General features: G+C 36.8%; 1 protein-coding gene across 1 annotated transcript; it reads left to right on the top strand.

Moving 5' to 3' along the window:
* The first annotated feature begins 7,879 nt into the window (after window positions 1–7,879).
* Window positions 7,880–9,571, top strand: LOC126384009 (relaxin-3 receptor 1-like). The gene has a single exon (XM_050034813.1). The coding sequence runs from the start codon at window positions 7,982–7,984 to the stop codon at window positions 9,206–9,208; it is 1,227 nt and encodes a 408-aa protein (XP_049890770.1). The 5' UTR covers window positions 7,880–7,981; the 3' UTR covers window positions 9,209–9,571.
* The last annotated feature ends 1,316 nt before the right edge of the window (window positions 9,572–10,887 follow it).

Raw genomic sequence — 10,887 nt, 5'->3', positions numbered from 1 at the left:
ATTCATTCACTTTACATGGAGCTACAGTTACTGAATGATGTTAAATGTTTGCCGTATGTGTTATGTCCCTTAATAAGTCATCATAAATCATAAATCATCTTTAGAAGGAGCAGATGTTTACCTTAAGCTGGCTCAGGCCATGTTAAAGTTAACGATATTTTAACGGAGCAAGGCAAGCTAATTGCTAGCGTGCTCTGTAGTTTTCTGTGATCTTTCGACTTGTTGTGTATCATAATGGTTGTATGTTGTTGTTTTTTATTGTTGTTTGTTTATATGTTTGTTTTGCTTGTCATTGGTTTGTTTGAGAAAAAAAAAACTAAAAAAGAAAACTACAAAAAAACCAACTGTCAGCGAGCTTCATTTAACAGATTAACACTTCGACAAATCAGGGCGCCGTCCGTTAGCTGGAGGTTCATTTCTTTTCCTCCCGTAGCGTTAAAACTTCACTGTCTTCCAATCACAGCGGTGCACCTGGACAGCAGCCCTGTCCTCCTCCCGCAAGAGTGGTAGCAGTCGATGTTGGGGTCCTGAGTGCCCCAAGAAATAACGCTATTAATGTTCATAACAAGTAACGGCCGTGATCTCTGTATGGACGCGGCCCTTTTTGTGTTTGTAAACAATGATGACGTTTCTTTGTGGGCGGAGCTGAACCGGTGGCAGAAACAGCAGCTGTGTGAGTGCCAAATAAAATGTAAAAAGCACTGTAACGTTTATATTTCTTAATCGATTGCAATGACTCATTTTTATATCCACGAATGTATGATCTACATGTAGTGGAAAAAAAAGTTTTGTCACCAGTTAATTAGAATCTCGATATTTAGGCTATAATCACGACTGCTCAATGCTCAGTAGAGAAGTGTGTTTTCAGCTTATTTGAATAACTTAAATATATATAATAATAATATAATATAATAGTGAAAAATAAATCATCATAAGAATTGTAAAAACTCCCGTTTGTTAAGCATGGATTTGACTTATTGTCCCTGATAAATAGTTGTGGAGATGTCCCCATATAATATTAATCAATGTGGAAGTACAACTTATCAACGTGCTAGTATGCTAGCTACCTAATACTGTATGCTCATTAACACCTTGATCGTAACAAAGTATATTGACTTTCACCACTGTTTACTTTAGAAAGGCCACCGCAAGAAATCCTATAATATGTGTTTGGATTGGTTCACATCTGCATCCAGGCTGGGAAAGTTAAGGCACCCTAACATTAGCGATGTAGCTAACGTAGCTAGCGTGCTACCTATAGCTGATTGCTGACAGCTAGAAACAAACAATCCATTGTCCGTTTATCAATGTAAATAAAGAACATATTTTCTTGTGGTGTCCTTTCTAAAATGAACAGTGGTTAAAGTTACTCTATTCTGTTATGATCAAGGAGTTAATGACCAGACAGCGTTAGCTAGCTAGTTAAAAAGTTGTATGTTACTTCCAAATTATATTACATGGGGACGTCTCCACAAGTATTAATCAGGGACAATAAGCCAAAGTATCCAACCAGAGTATCCAGCAGCGATTATATCTTGAATACTGAGATTATGATTAACTGGAGACAAAACTTTGTTTTCTACTACACCGTCCTCTGCGACAGTTTTCTATAAAAATGAAGGTTATCTTAATCTGTAACTGTTATTCCTTTTCTGACATCCAATGGCACAAGACGATATTTTTATTCTGGGTATATCAGCTGTTTCTCTCTGATGTCCACTGTTTTTCTGCCACCAGTATGTGCATGCAACTGCTGTGGTACCGTCCACTCAGAATTGTTCTATTCACTGCAGAACCCTTTTTAAAATTTTGGCGGGAACAACTGGCATGGCCTTTACTAAATGGGACCCTTGACCAGATATCTGAATGAAAATGGGTTCTATTGGTGCCCACGAGTCTCCCCTAAACTTGAGAAGGATTGTTCACTGTAAATGATTCATTCCTTACAATCAATGCAGTCGTTCAAATTAAAGCTGCTGGATGTTTGTCTTTTAAGTAATTCGACAGCATAAAGATAAAAGAATTTGAAATTCAGTTAAGACATTTGGCTTTGGTGTGCTACCTCAAGATTTTCGTTGGCCCATCTGGCAGCCCCTATGAATAACTTCTGGGGCACAACTGAAGCTAATATTACACTTTTTACTCCACAGCAGTGTTTTTCTTACATTATTGGTTAGGCCTATTAGTTTGGCTCCCTTACAGATTCAAATTGATAATCCAAAATATAAATCAACTAATAAACTGATGTATTTTTATTAATTTAATTACTTGGTAAACTATAAAATTGATAAAATTAGCTCCACCTTTGGCAGCTGAAACACCAGTGATGCTTACACATTCATCACTGACTTTAATCCAGTAATATAATGTATCTTACATCACTCTGAAATGGACCAGTCTGCATTATGAGTAACCTACTTACTTACTTACTTACTTACTTGCTTTTACTTTTACTTACTCAGCCAGTATGATTTTGAAAGGGAGACATAGTTGTTTTCAGAATTTTTTTACACAGTAGTACTGCTACTTTTACTTTTTCCACCACTAAAAATAAATTATTTAACACTCAAAAAAAAAGTAAAAATGTACTCTCAACCTAAACTAGCCAACTTAAAATCCATTCTAAAATCCAATTTTCACCAGCGCCACCAACTACAGCTGCAATAACAAACAACCAAAAACTAATACTGAATCTACACCTCTCTGCAACAGTTTTAATAAAAACTGAATATTCTAACCTTCATGAAGAGATGTGATTTATTGCAGGGCTGCTGTATCAAGCTGCATTAGTTTTAGCTTGGTGTATCTAGGGAAACAGCAAGTAATTGCAGATTTTTAATTTGTGTCACCAGGATCACCTGTTTTCATTTTTGATATTCTCAACAATAACATTGTGGCAACAGTATTAAAACCATTTATGAAATGCACAGTAGCAGCAAACAAAGTCTCTATTTGCCAGTCTGTTGAACATAGCTGGTCATAGATGCTGTTTCTGTTTTTGGAATTTGTTTTATGTGTTATGTTTATGTAATTTTTATCTACAAAGGAAGGCTCTGTTATTATATTCCTTCCCTGAGCAACTTCTCCCTCCATCCCACGGGAAATGGGCCCAGGCTGCTTGTTGTTGGGTCAGGCTTTTGTCACCAGAGGGCTCACTTTAAGAGAAAGCACAGGGAACGTGTTGACCTCCTCTGCCTCCTCCTCAGTGAAGTGTTGTATTCTCATTTTGACAAAGGGTGGCGACAAAGCTACATCACTATAGTACATTCAACCTCCACACAGACTTCCCTAATTCCCTAATTCCCCGAGGCACAACTCGGCTGGCATGCTCAGTAATGCACACACCACAGTTGTGTAGCCAGCATGAATCCAATATGTAATCCATTTACAGAAGTGGAACCAGAAGACATAAATGACACCACTGACCCAACTGTGTGTTTCAATTAGCCTGTTTCGTATCTCCCTTTTATTTAAGGTAGTTTTTGTTCTCTTTAAATTGGTCGTTGTCAGAGAAATAATGTTTTGTTGCCATTTAAAGTTTTAGGTAAAAGGCCCTTTAGAGCCATATCTTGTCCCTGAATAGCCTGCATCACTAATATGATGTTAGCTTTTACCTTTTTAGTATCCAGGGGTAAAAGAACCATTCATAACTTAGGAGACAAAAAAACAAAAACCCTTACCATCAGAAAAATCTCTGACAGTTTTTTTTCTAATCATATTTTTATGAAAGCAGTGTGTCTTTCTTTCTCATCTATAAATCATAGTAAAGAACAAGACACACCTGACTTGGTTTTACACAAAATCATTAACCAAAAATTTGTGGGAGAGCATTGTTTTCTTGCCGGGAATAGCCATAATTCTATAAAATATTTCCCCATTTCCATACAGGGAACAGTGTAGGCCTACTGATCAAATTTCACATTAAGCATAAAGACTTGAGCATTGTTCCGATCTTCTTGTTTAACTCTCACCTATAAAGTGTTGATTTGAGGCAATATTGAACCTGCCAGTGTGTAGATGCAACAAAGATTTTTGTCTGATCAAAGCATCTGTTTATAGTGTTGAAAGTTGAAATCTTGAGGCAGATTTTTTCTTCATCATAGCATAATCAAAACAAAGCAACGGAACAGAGGAAAACATTCAGGTTGGATTTAACATGTAGCACGTTGTTGCCAATGACAACATGAACACTCATGTAGCTGCATGTTTTGTTCAGCTAGTTTATGACAATGGCTCAGATTTGACAGACCAGCATTAATCAACTTCCCCACTCTTCCGCCTATTCCAGGATAATCTCATTTAGTCATTCACTGCTGATGTTCTTTCCACTATCAATGATTTATAATGAAGAGTCATCCCTGCTTCTCAATCTAATCTCAAAGCAGTGCCTCAGATATAAATAGAAAAACATGGCTTTGTTACACTTTTATTTAATGTCAGAGTCTTGTAATATTTTCACCTGCATGTAAGGTCCAAGTGCCTTTAACACTTGTTACCTGTAGCCTCTGTGCAATGACCCGTTAACCCTTTAGTATTCTGTTTACTCTGGAGAAAGAATTGTAGCATGTGCTCCATTTAATTACTGTAGAGGAAAAGGATAATAAGCTATAACATACAGTAATGACATTCATAAAATGAGCTGTATACTGCACATGCAGGGCAAATCTATAAGACAGAAGTCTGGAGCGGGATTGTCTGCACACAGCTCTCAACATGGAGGTGGCTGAGCCGGCCGCTTGCAGCTAGCAGTGCAAACAGTGCTAAAAACAGCAACAATGCTGACAGTGTTCACTAAGGGGGAACCAAAGGGTGGGTGTTACATTTCTGCAACATAGTGTCCCGCCCCACGGTGGTGGCACAGTGTTGCCACCCGCCCTACGTTAACCGTAGGAGTGCACTAGCAATTAGCTAGCCAGTGGGATGCACACACAAAGGAAGCATGACTTTGTTCTCTGCTCAGGATGGCATTACTCCACATTTTTAAATTTAGTTTAGTTTAGTTTAGTTGAGCTGAGCTGAGCTGAGCTTAGTTTAGCATAGTTTGGTTTAGTTTAGTTTAGCTTAGTATTGTTTAGCACAGTTTGGTTTAGTTTAATTTAGTTTACCATAATTTATCTTAGTTTAGCATAGTTTGGTTTAGTTTAATTTAATTTAGTTTAGTTTAGCTTAGCTTAGCTTAGCTTAGCTTAGTTTAGCATAGTTTGGTTTAGTTTAATTTAGTTTAGCTTTGTTTAGTTTTAGTTTAGCTTAGCTTAGCTTAGCTTAGCGTAGCTTATATAAGAAGGGACAGTGCAAATTAACATGGTATAAAAACAAAGAACTATTACAAAACAACACAAACACACACACACACACACACACACACACACAATAAAACAGGGCATGCAGTTTAAAAGACTTGAACACATAAACAAGAAATGATTTTAAATGATGAAATGATTTTACATAGCAAATAGTTGTTTTCGGCTATATTAATGCTCTTAATGTCACATACATGCAGCTCCTTTAACCTTTCCTGACAGGTTTTAAACTAGATTTGATGTTTTAATCAAAACTTAACAATTAGTTTAAAAAAACAAACAAACTTTAAAACAGGACTGATTGAATAAGGGTGAGAAAAACTGTGATTTTTGGTTGGAATATAAAAAATGACGGCAGAATAAAAGACCAAAACAAAAATAAACTAGACAAGCACGCAATTGGCCCATTTCTTACTTTTTCATGACGTGCTTTACAACCAACTAAAATCAGACAACAATACCAAACCCAACAGTAAAATTCATGTTCTGCTCCATAAAACTGCAGGTATGAGTTGCAGTAAGGAAGAAGGAAGGAAGGAGGGTCAAAGTACAACACAATACTAGACAGCACACTGAGAGCACATACTTATTTCAGGGCTTTGTTCAGGTGAGTCGTGATAACTGTGATGTGGCCATTTGAATTTATTCTGTTGCTGTAGCGTCTAAAAAAAGTCAAAATGCAAAGAAATGTTGCACAATTGCTTCAAGTGTGCGAACTGTATCCTCAATTACATGAAGTTATTGGAGTTAAGGTTTGCTAATTATATAAAAGCTAATAAAAAATATACACCTTTGACATCTGATAAAATGTGACGGGGAGTCATTAAAAAATGTTTACTATGTCTTTCCATCAGTTGTTTTACAGTCCTCCCATTGCAGGTGTTTTCCAGTCTGAATATGCAGATAGAATAATATGACGGGGTGGAGCATGAATTCAGGGTGGGTGACATTTACATTGTTGTTGTTGTTGTTGTTGTCGTCTGCCCTTCGAGAAAATCCCATGTTGTGCAGCAGAGCAACCTGAACAACCTGAAGCTTTACTTTCTTACTGATATTCAGGTAAGATTTATTTTTCTCCAAATAGCTTAGAAAATGTAGAAATTTGACAAATAAGTAAAGTAGATTTTGCTGTTGTATGTATGACAATAGTTATTCCAAAAGAAAACTGCTGTTGCAAAGCAAATCACTAATGTATGTGCTCTCTGCATCACTCTGTATCTGTAAAGTAAAATTTAAAGAATTTAGATATGGTTGTATACTTCACTTTTTATCAATCACAAGTTAGAAAAATGGAAACTTTATAGCTCTTAAAGAGAAAAACACCCTATAGCTACTGTATCTGGCACATTTTGCTTAAAAATGTATTGTTGTCTTTCGAGGTGACATCTTTAAATCTTTTTCAAGGGATTTGTGCACATTTTTTGATGATGAAAACATGCTGACAAACCCACTTTTTAACCAGTAACTTTTACCAGCATCCTTCCTGCCTTTTGCTCCTGAATAACAAGTTTTGGGTTGATACAGCTGCACAGTTAAATGTCAAATGATTGGCAATTTAGTTAATTAAAAATTGGCTTCAAAAGACTTTTTTGTGATTCAAGATTGAAGTAGAAAAATTATCTTCTGGTCTACGGTGATTAATATCCTTAAGAAAGAAATACCATTTTAGTGAGTGCATTACTCAGATTTAATCAGATTATTCACATTCTTAATGAGTTTTTTTTTGTTTGTTTGGATGCTAATCCAGTAAAATGCAAAGGATTTATTATTTATTCCATATTGCATCTAAAGCACATTTTCAAAAGTTTATCCTCTAAATGAGGAACAACATGTATGCTATCTGGTAGATTATGGCATATATGTCAGGGCTGTGCAATATGTTACATCAATATCATGATACGAGACTACATATCATCTTCGATTTGTAAGTGTTGTCTTTCTGGTTTTAAAAGCTGCATTACAGTAAAGTGATGTAATTTTCTGAACTTACCAGACTGTTTTAGCTGTTGTATTATTTGCCTTTACCCACTCAGTCATTATATCCACAATACTGATGATTATTTATGAAAAATCTAACTGTGTAAATATTTTGTTAACGCACCAATAGTCAACCCCACAATATCATCACAATTTCAACATCAAAGCATTTGGTAAAGAAAAAAAAATAGATTTCCTACATTTAACCCAGCCCTTGAAATGTCCAACAAATCAGACATTTATATTGTAGAATACTCAGTCAAACACTTGATTATGGTTGGCAGTAAACTTGTATAGATTATTATACATCACATTGATGGAGATTGTATTATGTAGATTTTATTGCATTATAAAAATAGACTCTGGAGGACTGTTGACAGGCTTCTCCACTTCAAAGGCTGAAATTAGTTTAATCACTTCATCTTTTTATTCATGTTTCCTTCCAGAGAAGTTCGATTCTTCGAGATCTAAATTGGATTATCTAACCCTGTGGGTAACACTTAAGTGTAATTTGTTTATCTGACAAGGCTAATGTACTTATTTACTCATAAACTGCAGCGCCTATTATGTAATAATCATTTCCTCTTTCCTTGCAGGGATAGATGACTGTCAGCTAATAAACAGACAACCAGGACTTACATTTTTAGTTGAGTATTGGCACCAGGAGGACTAACCCTCAACAGAATTGCCTTCAGAGCAGAAAAATGTCAAACACTGACTTGAAGAGACTTGAGTTTTTCAACAGTATCCTGAATGGTTGCGGTGTAGGGCCATCCTGTAATAACTCTCACCTGATTTTCAACAACACATGCTTTGATAATGGGCTGGAGATTTTTGATGATGATGGATCTCCCTGGCTAAGGATAGTCATCTCTGTGGTGTACTTTGTTGTGGCTACAGCCGGAGTGGTGGGGAATTTATTAGTGATGTTCTTGCTGTATTCGACTCACACCATCACAACAGGCACCATCAACTTCTTTGTGTTCAACCTAGCTTTGGCTCATTTGCTGTTCTCCCTAGTCCTGCCATTTTGGGCCATAGACATTGCACTGGACTACAGCTGGCCCTTTGGCCGGGCCACGTGCAAGGCTGTGTCCTTACTCACTGGGCTCAATGTCTTTGCTAGCTGCTTTTTCCTGACAGCTATGAGTTTGACCCGGTACTGCTATGTGGCTACAGCTCTCAAACCCAGCGCCTCCCAGTGCAGTAGATCTTGCACTTCTCCGGTGGCCACAATTTTTATCTGGGCTGGAGCACTCATAGCAGCGGCTCCCCGTGCAGTGTTTGCAGACCTGAAAAATGTAGGCAACGACACAGCATGTCTGCTCCGTTTCCCAGATGGTACAGCCTTGCTTGGAATAAACCAGCTCCTGCGAGTGGTGCTGGGATTTCTGCTGCCCTACGCCACCATAATCCTCTCCTACCTACTTCTGCTGCGCTTCCTCTGTCGGCATAAAGTGAAGGGCAGCAACTCTCGGCGAAAGACTGATATTTCAAAATCTGTGGCAGTGGTGGTGCTTTCATTCTGTGCCTGCTGGTTCCCCTACAATGTCCTCACGTTTTGGAGTGTCCTGATCCAACTTGATATTGTTGGTATCAGCCCCTCATTCTACTTGGCTCAAACATACTTTTTCCCTCTGGCCAACTGCTTGGCTTTCGCCAGCAGCTGCTTTAACCCCGTCATCTACTGCCTGGTGAGAAAAGAATACCGTGTTGCCCTCCATAACATGATCTGCAAATTGAGCCTGGCTTTTATGTCCAAGATGCCCTATGGCATTAATTCTGAGGAGGCGTCGGGACAAACTGGGCAGCTGGCCATTCCACTCAATAACATGTACAGCGAGACAATCCAAACTGACACACGGAGCTATGCACCTCTGTCAACTCTTCCAGCAGTGGTGTTCACCCTGAAAAGCCACAACCAACACTAACTCTAACTCTTAACGTTTTACACCCATACTTTAGTTTTAGGTAACAAGGATGGTATACCTGTCTTTTCCTCTAAGGATGTACATACAGTATGTATATTTCAGATCAGTTGTTAACAAGCTGCACCACACACCTAAGCTTTTGTGGGTCTTGTATCGTACAGTTTGAGCTTTGTGAATGGGCTGCACTACATGGGTCTTATTCAGTGGAGGCACGATAAAAGCTTTTTAGGTAAATTCATTCACTAATTCACTACAAATTTAACAACAAATTTCTTTGTGCAAGATTAGCCTTCTGTTACTTTTCATCTCCATCGTCTTATTATTGTTGTATTATTAACATGAAATACTATTCGAAAGCTTATTATTGTATAAAACTAATGTACAAATGTCCACTACTGCAGTTTAGAACAAATAACACTGCTGCACTTCATGTCTGGATTGTGGTTGTCACATTTTTGTCATTTATTTGAATAGAAATTAATAAATAAAATATTCCTAACTTGCACTTTTTACTACTTATTGTGTTTTTGCATGTTACCCAGTCCCACAACAGGTTTGCTCCTTATAATGTGCAGCAAAAATTATATATTTTATACATTATAAATAATCACACTTGTCTAGGCTAGAATGAAAAATATGAAGGAAGATGGAATTGTTGTATATTGCTGCAGTTTAATGACTTTCTACATGAAATCAAAATTTTGTCATGTTAAAAAGTACAAAAAAATATAATTTAACATCAAAAATAAAATGAAAGCTACTGTATGACCAATACTGTGAAAACAAAAAATCCCAATCTGCCATTTATTTTTCTGTCTGTGATCCCAGTACACCACAAGATGGTGTTGTTGTCCAACTCAAAAAACTTAAAGCAGCTTAACCTGATCTGACACACGTTGATTGCAGCACAAGTACAACAATAGGTACAGATAATAAAGTAAAATAATAAATTATAAGAAATATTCTAAATACAGTATAATAATATAGCATGAAAAACAATCAAACATATAAGGGCATTTGGTGCCAAAAAGTGTCTCAGTGATGTGGTTAAAGTGACAGAGATGGGCTAAATAGCAGGAGAGTCGTCAAGTCTATGTTAACAATGTAGACAGACTAATATATCACATGCTTATGATATGATTAAGTAAAGGTACATAGTGTTTATCTGTATTGATGTAGAAATATCATAGAAACAGAATAAACATGTTATCATGATGTAAAAATCAGTGTAGATATTTATGTATGTGTGCGTGCATGTGTGTAGTATGACATGAAAGAGTCATAAAATTGTCATAAAATATTAAAAAGCAATAGTATGTCATAAAATAAAATCATCACAGTATAGTATGTCAATGTTTTTTTAAAATCATAGTAAAGTGTCATAAAATTTCATTAAATTAATAGTATAGTTTGTTGTAAAAACTAGAATTACCACCTCACAGTCGTATGCCTCGACAAATCAGTCCATTTGCAGTTACAGTTTACATCCGTGTCATCCATGTCCAGACTCATATGTAACCATGACAGTTGTCGATGCTGCTGCAAAGGTGCTACAAATTCCAAAATGTGGATGCTTTACACACATCTTCAACTTGATGGGAGGCAGACACCATCTCCACATTTAAGACTAGACTTAAGACTTTCTTTTTTGATAAAGCTTATAGTTAGGGTAGTTAGGG

This window comes from Epinephelus moara, chromosome 22 (assembly GCF_006386435.1).
Source record: "Epinephelus moara isolate mb chromosome 22, YSFRI_EMoa_1.0, whole genome shotgun sequence".
NCBI classification, from domain to species: Eukaryota; Metazoa; Chordata; class Actinopteri; order Perciformes; family Serranidae; genus Epinephelus; species Epinephelus moara.
The sequence above is the reverse complement of the archived record's forward strand: the minus strand, read 5'-3'. Positions and strand labels throughout refer to the sequence as shown.